This window comes from Theropithecus gelada, chromosome 20 (genome assembly GCF_003255815.1).
Source record: "Theropithecus gelada isolate Dixy chromosome 20, Tgel_1.0, whole genome shotgun sequence".
Taxonomy (NCBI): domain Eukaryota; kingdom Metazoa; phylum Chordata; class Mammalia; order Primates; family Cercopithecidae; genus Theropithecus; species Theropithecus gelada.
Window position 1 is genome coordinate 65,690,606 of NC_037688.1, and position 16,840 is coordinate 65,707,445.

Genomic DNA, 16,840 nt, shown 5'->3' on the forward strand with positions numbered 1-16,840 from the left:
CACCATCTAAACTAATGTCTGGCACAAAGTAGCCTCTCGATAAATATTAAATGAATAAATGAACTCAGCATATCCAAAGACTAGGAACTGTTCCATTTGCGAGCAGTTTAATTCTTAGTAAGTTCTTCCACAATGAGACCAAATCTACTTCTGTTCCTTCTCTATGCACCTAAGTAGTTTTTTTGTTTGTTTGTTTTGAGATAAAGTCTTGCTGTGCCACCCAGGTTGGAGTGCATGGTGTGATCTCAGCTCACTGCAGCCTCCACCTCCTGGGTTGAAGCGATTCTCATGCCTCAGTCTCTTGAGTAGCTGGGATTAGACACGCACCACTACACCTGCCTAACTTCTGTTTTGTTTTGTTTTGTTTTAGTAGAGATGGTGTTTCTCCATGTTGGCCAGGCTGGTCTCGAACTCCTGGCCTCAAGCACTCCACCCACCTTGGCCTCCCAAAGTGCTGAGATTACAGGTGTGAGCCACCACCCATGGCCTGTAGGCACCTATCTAAATGGTCCCCACCTCACCTGTCCTCTCACCCTGCTCTATGTCTTCAAATAAATCATTTGAGTCATATCCAGACATTAGATTGCAGGTGTGACTATTCACTTGTCACCTCTGGTCTCCCCTATTCAGGTAGAAGCTCCCTGAGGGTACAGTCATCTAGATGCACAATTGATTCCCAGAACCAATGGACATGGTACCCAAGTGGGATGAGGTGTTCTCTGCTCTTGTTCACTGCTCTAACCCCAGGTCCTAGAACAAGGATTGGTAAACCACAGCCAGTAGCTGTCTATTTTGGCATGGCCCTTGAGCTAAGAATGGTTTTTACATTCTTAAGTGGGTAGAAAACAAATCAGAAGTAGAACACCATTTCACAACAAGTGAAAATTATGTGAAACCCACATTTCGGGGACCATAAATGACTTTAACTGAAGCATGCCCACGATGGTCATTTGTTGATGTGTGCTTATGGCAGCTTTCACGCTACAACAGTAGAGCTGAATAGCTGAGACAGAGACCATGCATTGTATAAAGTCCCAAATATTGATGATCTGGCCTTTTACAGAAACCGTGTGTGTGAGGCCCTGTCCTGGAGTACAGCCTTGAACGTGGTGGCTGACCAATGAATGGGTCTGCTGATTTTCTCTGGATTTGCGTCTCTTGCCTTTCCCTAGCAAGCCCAAGGAAGACCTTTGGGACTAGTTTTGTCCAACTCCAGTGAACTGTTACTGGATACCTCTTCCTTCTTGGGCTCCCCAGAAGGAGATGCCAAAGGGCCCAGTTGGAACTGCAAGGGTGGCCTTGGGAAAGTAAAAATTATGTGAAACCCACATTTCGGTCACCATAAATGACTTTCACTGAAGCATGTCCACGATGGTCATTTGTTGATGCGTTGTTTATGGCAGCTTTCACGCTACAACAGTAGAGGTGAATAGCTCCTCCCCACCCACTTGGCCAAGCTGTTCTGGGTCAGTGGCTTCATCACATGGCTCTCATTAGCATGGTACCTTTTAACTTTTCGCAGTTATTCCCTCATTTTCTCATCACTGGTGATACAGCAAAGGACCTGGGAGAAACTAGTATCTCTGGCTGACAAATGGGGAAACTGAGGTACTTACCTGGGGCCACTTGTGACACCCCCAGTTCTATTTTCCCTCCATTGCGGCTGTCAGTCACGCTTTCTAGAAGCTGGCTACTCATGCTGTGTAGTTACCCCACCGTCCCCAGGACAGGAGGGATATAGAAGAGACTGCCCTTAAGCAGCTGGCAGTACCACCTGCCAGTCTGTCTCTGCAGCGAGTGGCCAGCCTTCCCCCAAACATCCCCATTCCAAAAATCCATTCCTGCAAAGACTGATGGGTAAAGGCAGTTTGTTGCTGCCACAAAGAATCCCCTTCTGTTCATCCTCATCCCTATCAACTGCGCCAGGTTCCCCAGCCATGTGCAACTTCCTTTGCCCATCACCCATTGGAGAACTGCCACCTTCACTCAGATGCCCAGACCTGGGATCCCCGCTCAAGTCCAGCCCACCCTGCTCCCAGCCAATCACCGTCCCTGGAACTTCTCACATTTTTCATTTCTAATTCTCCACCCAGATGTCTAGACTGCAGACCCACAGGTCACTTACAGCATCTATGTGGTGTCTTTACAAGACCTAGCAAGGGTGAAGAAATGCAGAAGCAACCCAAGGAGCCAGCAGGGCCTTCCTTGGGACATTTTAACTCAAGACACAGGGTAGCTGGTGGCCGTGAGCGCCACTGCACGGAGGGCGCTTGCTGACATGCAAGTGTTCAAAATGTAACGAGGCAGAAAAAGCTGTGTCACCTGTCAGCTGGCACTTTGACAATGAAAGGGGCAGAGGTACGCCCTTCACCCAGGATCCTGTGTGTTCCCTGGACCAGGGCTTCTGGGGAAGAGGTGGTCCTGGAAGGCTTCCCAGAGGAAGCGCATTCAGGATGGGATCTCGAGAGGCAAGAGGTAACAGCCAAAGTGGGGTGAGTGGGAGTTGCAGGGACAGGGAGGGGGCTGGGGAGGACTGGAAGCTACTGGGGCTGTGTCTGAAGAGCAGACCCAGCAAGATGTGGCTGAGCAATGGCTGACACCGTCAAAGCAACCCTTTCCTCTCCTTTCCTCTTCTTGTTGCCCCTTCATTTATACAACTCCTCCATCACCACTATTAGGTTGATGCAAAAGTAATTGCGGAAAAAAAGAAAGAAAAAGAAAGTAATTGCGGTAATACTAACAAGCCAAGAACATCCACTTAACTTCCCCAATGCACTCAGCATTTTATATGCGTTGTCTCATTTCAGCCAACCACCCTATAAAGATAGAAGATGAGTTTTTGTGTCCATTTTACTGTGGAGACCGAGTTACTGAGAGGTTAGGGTCCTGTCACGAGTAATGGCAGAGCCAGGAATTAAACCCCCTTGTCCAAGCTGTCCTTGACCTTTAATCCGACCTGGTTCATTCCCCTGAAACACCAGGGACTCCAGTTGAATAACCAGAGACCCTAGGGTGTGTAGCTAGAAACAAGTTTCTCTGAGGACATCCCTGGGGGCTGATGCAGCAGAGCCCCCTCCCCAAACCTCACTGCATCTCCCTCTGCATGGCTGCCAGTGGACAGGGATGTCCCCGAAAAGGGATGGAGCTAGGGCTTCCTTCTAAATCCCTCTTCTTTGGAGAGCAAAGGAGAAAAGTCACGAGAGCAAGGAATGCCTCACAGAAAGCAAACCATCTCCTAGGCTTCTGGACTCGACATTTTCCCTAGTGGTGGTGGGGTGAGGGAACAGACAGCGCGAGGGATGGGAGGAGTGGAGGCCCTTTACCAAAGTCAACATTTAAAATCTATTTCTCTTCCCCTGAATTTTTCAGACTTGCAGCCATGAGGAATTGTTTCCTTAATTATATTCAACTTCCGGCATACTCTTGGCTGCAGTTTGGGTGATGTTGCGTTAAGCAAAATGAGAAACACAGGGCATCCATCTGTGTGTATGCACATATGTATATGAATAGTTACTCATATATTAAATTTCCCTCCACCCCTGTCTCCGTCTCCACATTTAGCAAAGAAATAAAAGGACCACTGGGCTGAAGCTCAAATCCCTCCTAAGCAGAGGGAAATCCGGGTGTCATGGTTTCCAGAAAGGGAACACGATCTCCGTATGGGGTGTAATTACATCTTAGCTTTCTGCAGAAGAATAGTTTATGGCTTAAATGCTATTAATTGTAAGCCGTTTTGTTCCATGGGAAGTTGTTCATTGATAACTACCCAATTAGGGTTATTTTGCAATTAGTCTATTCACAGTAAATTTATTGCAAAAGGGGGAGTCTGTGGTGTAGCAAATTAAAGCGTCGCCGAGGCTGGGTGTGCAATGGCTTTTAAATGCCAATCTTATTAACCAGCTCACAGGTCCTGGGAGGGTGTATCATCCTGGCCAGTGCAGCAAAGGCCTCAGGACCATCCCCAGCAAACTCACACTGCAAAGCCATTCGGAGATAACCTCAGCATGACCAGGAGAGTGCAGGAACCCCTGGCCTAAGATGCCGAGGTTTTGATTTTTCTGAACAATTGTGGAGCAGTCATAAAGCAAATAGGGATGCAATGTACACTAGCACTACCAGGCACAGTTCTCAGCTGTGAACTAGGCCCTTGGAAACCCTCTAAGCTAAGTGTGATGATGCTCATCTCCCCTTTACAGATGGAGAAACCGAGGCACAGAGAGGTCAAGCAACTTGTCCGAAGTCCTACAGCTTGTGCACGGGACATCTGGGATTCGGATCCAAGTGGTCTGGCTCCACCACCCCAGGCTCTTAACCATAGACAGCACCAGCCCCCCTTGTTTCCCAATAATGCCCTGCCTTCTCCCTTGCAACTCACTCTACTGGCACCAGGGAGAGAGAGAGAGACCGCCTACAGGTGGAAGAACAGCTTTGGGGCTTGACAATTTGAGATAAAGTTACCCTTTTGCCTCCCCAAGAGGGACAGGCTTATGGAAAAGGATGCAGGCTCTGTAACATGAGTTCCAATACCAGCTCTGTCATCTGCTGGCCATGTGTTTCTCGCCAAGGACTCCCCTTCCTTGAGCCTCAATTTCCTCACTGACAAAAAGAGTTCACGATAGACTTAGCCTGTAGGGCTGGTGTGGGGATACAGTGTGATAAGGCAGTCTTGCATACATTAGCACAGATGACCCTTGAACAACACAGGTTTGAACTCCACGGGTCCATTTATACACAGATTTTCTTCCCTCCTGCCATCCCTGAGACAGCAATAATACCAATCTCTCCTCCTTCTCCTCCTCCTCCTCAACTCAACATAAAGACAAGGATGAAGGCCTTTATGATGATCCACGCCCACTTAGTGAACAGTAAACATACTTTCTCCTCCTTATGATTTTCTTAACTTCTTTTCTCTAGCTTACTTACATTTATTTATTTATATATTTTTTTTTTGACAGAGTCTCGCTCTATTGCGCAGGCTGCAGTGCAGTGGCACAATCTCAGCTCACTGCAGCCTCCACCTCCCGAGCTTAAGCGATTCTCCTGCCTCAGCCTCCCGAGTAGCTGGGATTACAGGCATGCACCACCCCACCTGGCTAATTTTTGTATTTTCAGTAGAGACAGCGTTTTAGCATGTTGCCCAGGCTGGTCTTGAACTGATGACCTCGGATGATCCACCTGCCTCAGCCTCCCAAAGTGCTGGGATTATAGGCATGAGCCACAGTGCCTGGCCTAGACAGTATATAATGCAAGTAACATATAAAATGTGTGTTTATCAACTGTTTATGCTACCAGTAAGTTTTTAGTCAGTGGTAGGCTATTATCAGTTAAGGTTCTGGGGGAGTCAAAAGTTGTGCTCTAGTTTTTGACTGCAAGGAGGTTGGCACCCGTAACCCCAGAATTCTTCAAGAGCCAACTATAGACAGTAATAGCATTTTGCAGGGATAAGAAAACTAAAGCCCAAGGGCCAAATCTGGCCCATGGCCTATTCTTTGTTTTTCTTTCTTTTTTTTTTTTTTTTTTTTTGAGATGGAGTCTTGCTCTGTCTCCCAGGCTGGAGTGCAGTGGCACGATCTCAGCTCACTGCAATCTCTGTCCTTCAGGTTCAAGCAATTCTCCTGCCTCAGCTTCCAGAGTAGCTGGGATGACAGGTGCACGACACCATATCCAGCTAATTTTTTTTGTATTTTCAGTAGAGGTGAGGTTTCGCCATGTTGGCCAGGTTGGTCTCGAACTCCTGACCTCAAATGAGCTGCCTGCCTCAGTTTCCCAAAGTGCTGGGGTTACAGGCGTGAACCACCACGCCCGGCTGGCCTATTTCTATAAGTTAGGTTTAATGGGAACATAGCGCATTTGTGTATGTGTGGTCTCTGGCTGCTTCTGCCCTATGACGGATGGCAGACTTGAAGAGTTGTGACGAAGACTGGCCCCCAAATCTTCAAATACTTAAGATCTGGCCCTTCCCAGAACAAACGTGCTATCCCTGATATACAGAAAGAGCTCAATATTATCTTCATGGAATGGCATTCAACTCAGGCCTCCAAAACTTCTCCGCCAGGCACAGGTTAACAAAAGATTCTGGAAACGCTGCACTCCACTTAATTATTGCTACACTCTATGTGCCAAAGCTAATCAAGAATATAGACAGGAACCACCTGGACCACTTAGACAAGGCTGAAACTGCAAGGGAGAAAGGAAGCTTTCCTTTCTAAATCTTTCCATTTGAAAGTATTGTGTAGGCCAGGCACTGTGGTCCAGGCCTGTAATCCCAGCTACTCTGGGAGGCCGAGGTGTGTGGATCATTTGAGGTCAGGAGTTTGAGATCAACGTGGCCAATATGGTGAAAACACACCTCTACTAAAAATACAACAATTATCCAGGCGTGGTGGCAGGCACCTATAATCTCAGCTACTCGGGAGGCAGAGGCAGGAGAATCACCTGAACCTGAGAGGTGAAGGTTGCAGTGATCTAAGATGGTGCCACTGTGCTCCAGCCTGGGCGACAGAGTGAGACTGTCAAAAACAACAACAACAAAACACACACACACACACACACAAAACCAGATATAAAACAAAAGTACTGCATAGACACACGCTTGCTATTAGAAACTAAAATAATATAGATGCACTTGTTAAAGCTGCTGCCACCCCATCCCTGTAGATAGGGCCCACAAGGAAGGTTTGCTGTCTGTCCATCCAGCCCTCTTTCTGCGTACTTAGTGTATATGGCCACCTCCTATCTGATCTAAATCCTCTATTCTGTGACCAGTGCTAAACACAGAGGCACATATTTAAAATGAAAACCACCTCTAATGAACTGGGTGACCTGGCATAGGTCTCTTCCCCTCTATGAGCCTCATGTCCTTCTCTGTCCAGGGAATCGAATGACGAGTTCTCTAAGAGATCTTTCTAGGCTACTTTTCTGGGGAGCCATTCTCATGTTGCATTTCCTTTCTGCATCAAGAGAGTTGTGTGAACTGAGCATCTGCCTTCTCAGGGGGACACCAGGCAAAGCCTTGTGTAGCTCCTGGATGCACCAATGCTCGGGGAACGGAAAGCCCTTACTCCCCAGTTCTGCAGCTGGCTTGATTCTCTGACTCTATGCCTTCACATTGAGCAGCACCTCAGTGGATCCCTTCTAGCTGTATCTGTTGACCCTGACACCTCCCCAAACTCCATCTAGCTTGACTCTGACATGCCCCCAGCCCCACTGGAGCCCCCAGAGCTCTCTGTTGCCTCCTTGCTGGTCTCCATGCTCATTTAAGGGTCTTTTACCTTCAGTGATAACAAAAGCAGGTGTTGGCATTTGGATTTAGAAGCAACAAGGGAGTATTGTGAACCTCTGGCCACTTTGTGAGGGACAGCTGGGCTGGCTTTGCAGTGTGGCCCAATGAGAAGGAGGGATGGCCAGGAGTCAATAGTGAAGTAGGCTCCCAGGGATGGTGGAGCAAAAAGACCCCTAGAATACAAGCTGCTCCCTGAACAGATAAGAAATCCAGGACCTGAGAGCAGAAAGGACTCTCCCTATTAGCTGGTAGCTGAGCTTGAATGAAATCCACACCCGTTTATTTCAAATGCATTCCTCTCTGTTTGTTGCTAGTGGCCCCGACTCTTTGTGGGAAGGTGCCTTTTGGATGCTGTCACCCTCTCCACAGAGAAAACCACTGAGCAAACGAATTCACAAACGTTTTGAGAAGTAAGATCTTCTTCAGGAAAAAATAAAATTTGAGAGTGTTCCCAGAGGCTGGATTATCGTAAGCTAAGGTGGCAGGGGCTAGCGGGAGGGAAAGGGGCATGCCCTAAACAACAGTGACCACGAGTCAATGACCAGCGGCCACGTGGCTGGGTCATGGGTACATTGGGGTTCTGTCTACTCTGAGTGGGTCTGAAATTTCCTTTCATAACAGTAAGCTTGTAAGGTCACTTAAAGGCCATGTGACCTTGGGAGAGGGATTTTACATCTCTCATCTGAAAACAATTGGGCTCATGACATCAGCATCAGCCTCAAAGACTGGTGGGTGTCATTAACAAATTGACTGCACAGAGCCTGGTGCGGTGTCCAGCACACAGCGAAACCTCACTAGCCACCTGCGGCTGCTGTCATTCCCCTTCCAAGGGCACTAGAGAAGGGGAAAATCACCACCAAGAAATATACATCAATGGCATGATTACACATGTGCTAGTGAAACTGGTCTCCCCATCTTCAGAGGGCCCCTCCACTCTGCCTGTGAATTTCTGGATCAGTGCTCTGATCCCTCCCTATGTCTCAGCAAGAGAGCTGGTTTACCACCAGGTCATCAGCACATAGAAGAGCGCCAGTGAGGGGAAAGAGGGAGGGGAAAAGGAAAGAGCAAGGAAACGTGGGAGGGAGGGAGGGAAGGAAGGAGGGGAAGAAAGGAGGGAAGGAGGAGAGAAAAATTAGGAAAGAAGAGGGAAAAAAGCAGGAAGGAATGTAATAAGGGAAGAAAGAAAATAGGAAGAAAAGAAAGGAGAGAAAATTAAAATAAGGAAGAAAGGAAATAGGAAAGAAAGAAGGGGGAAGAGAGGAAAATAAGGAAAGGAATGAGAAGAGAGAAGGAAGAAAAGGAAGGGAAGAAAGAAAGCAGGAAGAAAATAAAGGAAGGGACGTAAAAGGAGAATGAAAATAAAGGAATGGGAAGGAAAGAAGAAGAGAAATAGGAAGCAAATGTGGAAGAAAAAGAAGAGGGAAAGAAATTTTCAATAAAGAAAAATGGACAGAGCCTCTGAAGTTAATGCAACCAATTAGAAACCTCTCAAATCATAATCAATTACAGTAATATTCATGTCAATTCTAATCCCAGTATTCTGCTGAAAGAGAAACCAAACCATATCCATACAGCTCCCTTGGCTCCTGCAAACGTCACATCAGCTCCTGATTTCACTATAATTTCATCCTTTAGCCATAAAGGCAATGGGTTAAAGCACCTACAAAAGGTAATCTGATTTTACAAAAATTTTTCTGATACAAGACTTCAACATTCAGGGAGTACTAGAATATATCAGATCTCGCGTGCTCATCCGGGGTTTGGAAAACAGGGCAGCCATTCTCAGGAGCTCTAAGAAGGTGAGCAGAATGGGGCTGGGCAGGAGGAGGAAGTGGCCAGGAGATCTCTCTCTGAGCCACTGGGGCTGGAACTTACCCTCCAGGGGGCAGAACCGAGTCACCTTCTCAGGCATCAGCAGCCCTAACTTGTGGCGGCAGTAGGTCTCCCCAATCTCCTGGCGGCAGTGCTTGGACTTAGCACGGGACAGGGCAGAGATGGCCTCCTTGCCTGAGATGTCACACTTGGGGGGCTGGTCATACTTGGTCTCAGGGGAGCTGCCCCCAGTTTTCCTGGCATGAGGCAGTCTGGACACATCCTTCCCACGGCTGCTGTTGGCTGCGGCTCTGTCCCCGGGAGGCAGCACCTCACCGGGGCCTTTCCCAGGGAATGCATGTCCTTTTCCTTTCTCCTGCTGTTCCAGCTTCCTTTTCAAAAGCTCCTTCTGTCTACTCGGTGGCTTCTTCGCCAACTCAGGCTGGTGCTTCTGCTTTTGAGTCCTGGGTGCGAAGTTGCTGTTGTCGACATTCTCAAAGTCTTTGGGGACAGAGTTCTCGTTGTTGCTGTCTGTTCGCACTTTCTCTTTTGGCCGGTGAGAAAAGTAGCCATCCTGGAGAAGAGGGGAGAGAAAGAGAAGAGAAACTTGACTGAGCGATCACGCTAAGCAGACTGGCCTTAGGAGAGTGAGTCATACGCACATGGAAGCCTGGGCCATAGTTTCACATCCTACTTTTGCTACTGGTTTAACCTCTGGTAAGATGTTTCTCTCTGGACCTCAGTTTCCCCATCTGGAAATACGAGATGTTCCAACCAGAAACAAAGGCTTTTCAAGCTGTAAAGGGCCATGACTACGATTCTCAATGCTTCTTATTAACCACACCTTTTCAAGTCAGTTTCTTTCCTTAATTGTTTTGCCACTGGGTAACAAACATTTTGTTCCAGCGTCCTGTTTAAATTCCAGCTGAAAGTGCTGTGATGGTTTACTTAAGGGCTGGAAATGATATAATAAAGTTATAAAGGGAAAAATATTGGTAGGGTATTATATACATTCCATTGCCTTTAGGACATGCTCATATATCTATGCCCATAAGAGAAATCAGACCGAGCCGTTGTAAATTCTGTGGGAAAGAAACCAGTGGCTTTTTTTTTTTTTTTTTTTTTTAAAGAGGAATGCAGCCCTTGCAGGATAAACCTTATGCTAAGTCCTAGAGCAATGCAAACTTGTGACACTCTTGTGCTTGAGTTTGGCTCTTCATGTGTGTATGTGGAACAGAACTGATGAAGTCACTTGGGGTCGAGGCAAAGATCAGGAGTCATTCTGGAGACCACGCGTGGCATGGATGTTTCTAGAAGGGCTGGACCCCAAACTCAGCTCCTCTATGGGTAAATGGGTCCTGGTTACTTTGATCAGTTGAATGATCAAATGCATCATTCAACCAATGCCCCGAATTGTTTCTGCAACATGCTGCTTCTGCTTGAAGCTCATTCCCAAGGCCTTAATCTGAAAGCGTATCCAGTGTCCTAGAACATGGCCCCTTGACCTCTAAAACCACATAGAACAGTAATGGCTCCATACACCTGCCCTTGTTGCTATGGAAACACAGGGGCAATGAGCAGCATCCCTGCTAGATTTCCTTTTAAGGAAGGCTGAAATATGCCTTTTACCAGTTCCCAAGGAAAAAGGCGTCAGGGCCTGACCAGCGGAACTGCAGTGGTAGCCAAGAGCAGCTGACCCTCAGCAACGCTCCCACCCCAGCAGGTCAGCAAACAACTGCCCGTGTTTTTTATAAATAAAGTTTTATTAAGACACAGCCACATCTGTCCATTTGTGTATTGTCTATGGCTGCTTCCTGATACAACAGCAGAGTGAAGAGTTGCAATAGAAACTGGTCTGAAAAGCCTAAAATATTTCTATCCTAAAATATTTCTACCCTTTAAGAAAATGTACACAGACCCCTGCTCTGCTGGAGTGTGAGTTAAAAGGCTTCCTCCTCTTGGACTTGGTTAACTGTTTCTGTCCTCACCATCCATATATGACTTAGTGATGGCCTGGAGAAGAAGGTGCCCCTAGGACCGGGTGTGGTGGCTCACACCCGTAATCCCAGCACTTTGGGAGGCCGAGGCAGGTGGATCACTTGAGGTCAGGAGCTCGAGACCAGCCTGGCCAACATGGCAAAACCCTGTCTCTACTAATAATACAAAAAAAAAAAAAAAAAAAAAGCTAGGGGTGGTGGTGCACACCTGTAGTCTCAGCTAACTCAGAAAGCTGAAGCAGGAGAATTGCTTGAACCTGTGAGGCAGAGGTTGCAGTGAGCTGAGATTGCACCAATGTATTCCAGCTTGGGTGAGAGTTAAATTGTGTCTCAAAGAAAAAACAAAACAAAACAAAAAAACAAACAACAACAACAAAAAAACAAAACAGACGCCCCTCTAGCCTCTGCTCCATTGCTCCTAGCTGTAAGCATGAATTTCTCCTATTTGGTGGAGGCTCTGACACTAAGACACCTTGTGGCCACTCTGTAAGCTGAGTATGGCTATGACTTTCATTTTGCAGATGGGGAACTAAGCACGCACGAACCAGTGACTTGCCCAGGGTCACCCACCTAGTTGGTGGTGAAGCTGGAATTCAAACCAGACAGATCACAGACCCCACACTCTGGGCTACCAGGGACACCATCCACTTCCAAGAAATTGTATGATCCTTATTACACCCACCACCCAAAACCCTTAAGCACTGCAAGCTGACACTGAACTGCAAGATCTGGCCCCTCCCACCCAGCTAAATGAATCTGCTCTAGGTGTGTGACCTCCAAATTGCAATCTTCAGGCCGGCCAGTGGCCTACTGTGTTGCAGAAAGTCACAGGGAGACAGTAAGCAGCAGGAGCTGCAGGAGCTGCAGGAGCTGGGAGGTTAACAAGGCAGGAAGAAGGAAAGAGAGCCAAGAAAAAAAAGAGCTGATCCGTCCCATATTGGGTCACAGGGCGGCTACTGGTCGTACACAGGAACTGCTTTTACATCCAGATCTATAAGTGAGGGCCTTCTGCTTCTGGTCTGTCTTATTCTCCCATAGAGACCTACAAAAAATCCCCTTCAATGGGTACCTAGACTACATCTTTATTCTTGTAACCTAAACAAACACTGCTGATGTTCCTCTTCTCCCGTTTTTCTATCCAGAGGCCCTTGAAGAGTCCCAAGCAGCCTCTCAGACACATTTTCTGAGCTCTTACCACCAGCCAGGCACCATAGTAAGTTATTCACAGGTATTACTTAATAGGGTACTGACAACTGGATGTATTCGCTTTGCCATTTTATAGAACGAGGAGCCAACGCTGGTTGTGATACATTCTTCAATATGGATCACGTGCTAGGTGCCACGCTAAGCCCACAGATGGAGTATCTCACTTAACTCCTGGAAACAAGTTCCAACGTAGGCACTGACAGAAAAGGGTGGAAAATAAGGTTGGGGATGTTAAGCCATTTGCACAAATTCATCTTGGGGAGGCGGTGAACTTGCATCTGCCCGATTCTAAAACCTGCTATTGTATCACGCCTCTTGTGTTTTGCTGAGAGGTAAATCGAGAAGCATTGAGCTCCCTGCAGTGGAACGGGTATCACCCTCTTTGCTCCTATCAGCATCTGTCGGGATGAAGCTGATGGGCAGGGGTGGCATTCAATAAAGCTATGAAAAACCATTTCAGTTCCATTCCTTCTAGGCACGTGTTAGGATTGCAAGTCCCTATCCCTTGCACATTAGGTACAGACAAGAAACACGGTATGGCCAAGAGCAGTGACTGGAACCCATAAGGTGTCATTCCCTGGATACCACAATATCCAGCCACCCACCTGCTGGTGGAGGTCATGCATCCCTGAGTGAGGCCCATGTGGAACAGAGACTCCACCAACCCTCACGGTGCAGAAACTGACCCCTGCTGCTTTGAGTCACTGAGATTTGGGGGATCTGTGTTACTGTAGCATGGTCTAACTCATCCTGATTAATCCAGGAGCCAACCTGATCTCCTTTCTTCCTTTGAGCTGACTTAGGTACAGGAGCCAATTTTTTTCTCCCTCCAACAGACAGAAAAACCTATCTGACGACTCCCATGCTCCAAGAACATAAATTTAAATTCTGTCCCTAAGTCCATTTTCTAGAAGCTTCTAGAAATGTCTAAAGGGCAGGGAGTAAGCCAGAAGAGCTACTGCCCTAATGGACATGTTCATTTTCTCTCTTCAGACATATCCTAAGTGTTATTCTTGGGCTCTTCTCTTTCCTTATTATCAGCAAGGTTCCCCGCCACACAAGAGAAAACCTCCACAAACCCCCATTTCAAAAGATCCTGTTCTCCATCACTTTCTGGCTGAACTTCGCCAAGCAAAACCAGACAGAAAACACTGCGCTCATCTCCCTCCACCCCCCATGGTCAATGATGCTAATCTGACAATCAGAGAATGGCCAATTCCTCTGGCTAATGTGTAATACCAGGAAGAGGCACCATCACTGATTCTAAAGGGACTCATGATTAATACCCGCCATCTATTCAAGAGAGGCCAATACAATGGCCATGATTAGCTTGTGGTGGCCCTGTGAACTTCTGCCTGGCCCCAGATGCTACTCAGCAGCCACGGGAAATAAAAAGATTTGAGTATAAGAGGGAAGGAAAATATTTTGTCTTCTGGAATAAAGAGCTCACAGATATTAGATCGCTTCCAGAAAAGTCAGAGAGAGGCGCAGTCAGCGAGAACTGGAGGCCTGAGAACTCCTGTCCCTCGGAGTCACTGCCATTTTCTATAGTGACTGCTGGAGTTCTAACTTCCCCCCTCCAATTCATTTTTTTCTTTTCTTTTTATTTGAGATGGAGTTTCACTCTGGTCACCTAGACTGGAGTGCAATGGCATGATCTTGGCTCACTGCAACCTCCGCCTCCTGGGTTCAAGCAATTCTCCTCCCTCAGCCTCCTGAGTAGCTGGGATTACAGGCACCAGCCACCACGCCCGGCTAATTTTTGTATTTTTAGTAGAGATGCAGTTTCACCACATTGGCCAGGCTGGTTTCAAACTCCTGACCTCAGGTGATCCACCCACATTGGCCTCCAAAAGTGCTGGGATTACAGGTGTGAGCCACCGTGCCCAGCCCATTTTTTTATTTACTATTTAAACACTTTATTTTACTATGCAACCATAGTCAACAATATAGTACTATACGCAACATATAGCAAATTGTATATTGTTGCATGCACTACTACATTGTTGACTACAGTACTGCACAGCAGATCTCTATGGTTTCTTTGTTGTGCATGCATGATTGAGACGTTATGCCCGTCCATCAGCAACTCCCCATTCTCCTCCCCAATTCCCCAACCCCTGGCAACCACCATTTCACTCTCTAGTTCCAGGATTCTGACTATTTTCGATAGCTGATAGAAGCGGAATAAATACATGTGCTATCTGTCCTTCTGTGACTGGTTTATTTCAGTTAGCATAACGTCCTCAGAGTTCATCCATGTTGCTGCATGTTGCAGGATGTTCTTTTTGAAGGCTAATATCCATTGTATGTACATGCCACATTTTCTTTATCCAGCCATCCAAGGATGGACGCGACCTATCACTTCATGTTCCCCCTAACTCTTCCTCTGACTGCCAAGAGGTGAACAGATTTTGGCTTTTCTGTCTTTTCTGTGGAGAATCAAGATCCAGAAAGCCAAACCCAGGATCCCTTCCCTTTACAAAACCAATCTTGGGAGATCTCCAGGCAGACCCATAGAAAACAACCATCATATGGCCAGCACCAAAGCGGCCCATGATCTGTGTCCTTTGAATCTTCTCGAAAACTCTTCGAAGCAGACAGTATTAGTCCTCCTTAAGGGGAGGAGACTAACACGGAGAGAGGTTAAATGACTGGACCGAGTCCATGCTGCTAGTAATGAAGTGACTCAAACTCTCTGTCTCTCTGTTTCCTCATTTAAAACATTGGGATGATAACCCCCTGGTATCCATGGAGATGATAATAATACTCACCTCAGGCCAGGCACAGTGGCTCATGCCTGTAATCCCAGCACTTTGGGAGGCTGAGGTGGTCAGATCATGAGGTCAGGAGATCGAGACCATCCTGACTAACACTGTGAAACCCATCTCTACTAAAAATACAAAAAATCAGCTGGGCGTGGTGGCGGGCGCCTGTAGTCCCAGCTACTCAGGAGGCTGAGGCAGGAGAATTGCTTGAACCCAGGAGGCGAAGACTGTAGTGAGCCGAGATCGTGCCACTGCACTGCAGCCTGGGTGACAGAGCGAGACTCTGTCTCAAAACAAACCAACAAACAGTGCCTCACCTCTTGGGTAATTCAATGAGGAAGAGTGTATGTAAAACTACTAGAACATGTGCACCACACAAAGCCGGAAGAAGAATGAGCAGCAAACCAGACTGGGTATCTCTACCAATTAACACTCTCTCTCCCCTGACAGTCTCCGCCTAAAGGACAGATTGGTTATTATTTCTCAACTGTGATCAACTGGCGTCATCTTCTCTACTCTTAATCAATCCAACTCTCTCACCTTGAGTTGTTTATGCCAATGCAACCCTTTGACTTACTTTATTTTAATGTACTTATTACAATGATTGCACATTCAAATGTTTGCGTGCAAGCTCCAAAACTCTAATTGCTCTGCTGTTGCCTTACCTATAAGCTGCTGCTAGAATCCATTTTTATTCTGGAGAAATAATTAAATGCAATAACGTCCTCCGTTTCCATTCAACCTTGGGCATGTTTAGAGCCAATTTCAATCAGGTAGAAATATGCTAAACAATATGGCTCCGAGAGGCAGGTTACCTGACCCACGCTGCTGTTGCAAAGACACGTGGGTCTGTTTCCATTTTTCCCAGGTTCTCTTGGTTCAGGATGAATCTATACTTAGTCTACTGAATTCCGGCTCCTTGCTCCCATTTCTGAGGGGTGGGGGTGGGTTGCTGTGATTTTTAAACTATCCACTTAGAGATAAACCTTTGCTCTTATTGTTTATGTAGAAAGAGCACCAGGCAGGGATGGGGAAGACCTGCGTATTAGTATTGCATTAGCTGGTGTCCAATTTTCTTATCTGTAAAATGATGTGTCCCGAATGTGTGTTACTAACCATTCTGAGTTAGTCATTAATCAATGTATGCAATGAACAAATTCTGCCCCTTCAGCTCATTAAAAAAACAGTCCGATGGACCTTAAGAGACCAGGAACTGAGGAAAAGACGGAAGCTCCAAAGGATATCCCATCTCCTCCCAGCCCTATCCCTCCATCATCGTCTATAGTAGCACACTGAGATTCAGAGGTCTGGATTCAGGAAGAAGTGAGCTTGACTCCTCCCTTTTTCATCTGCTGGGGTTCTTCAAGCTGGGACAGAACATTTCTCCTCTCTTTGCCTGAGTTTCCTCATCCATCCCAAGGAGCCGAAGATGGCACTTACCTCCCAGGGACTGAATTGATCAAGCATAGAAGATAATGCCTGACATGTGCTAAGTGCTTAAGAAACATGTATGTCTTAGGTTCCGTTCCAAGCCTGTTGCATGCACTGACTCATCTCCATGATGAGCTGATAAAGAAGATGCTATATTTTCTACCTATTTTTCAGATTGGAACATTAAGGTACAAGGAGGTTAAGTGACTAAATCCACACACCTAGGAAACAGAGGAGCCAGGATTTGAGCCCAGGCTGCCTAGGTCCGGAGGTCATGCCTTTCAATACCCCACTGCCTCTCCACAGCGATTAGGAATAGGGACAGGGCCAAAGGGAAACCCCAG

The 16,840-nt window shown here is 46.8% G+C and overlaps 1 protein-coding gene across 1 annotated transcript in view; it reads right to left on the minus strand.

The window, feature by feature from the left end:
- XYLT1 (xylosyltransferase 1) overlaps positions 1–16,840 on the minus strand; it is a 370,064-nt gene that overhangs the window by 147,234 nt on the left and 205,990 nt on the right. The window contains 1 exon segment of the mRNA XM_025371181.1: positions 9,158–9,668. Within this exon segment, the coding sequence (XP_025226966.1) occupies positions 9,158–9,668 (511 nt within the window).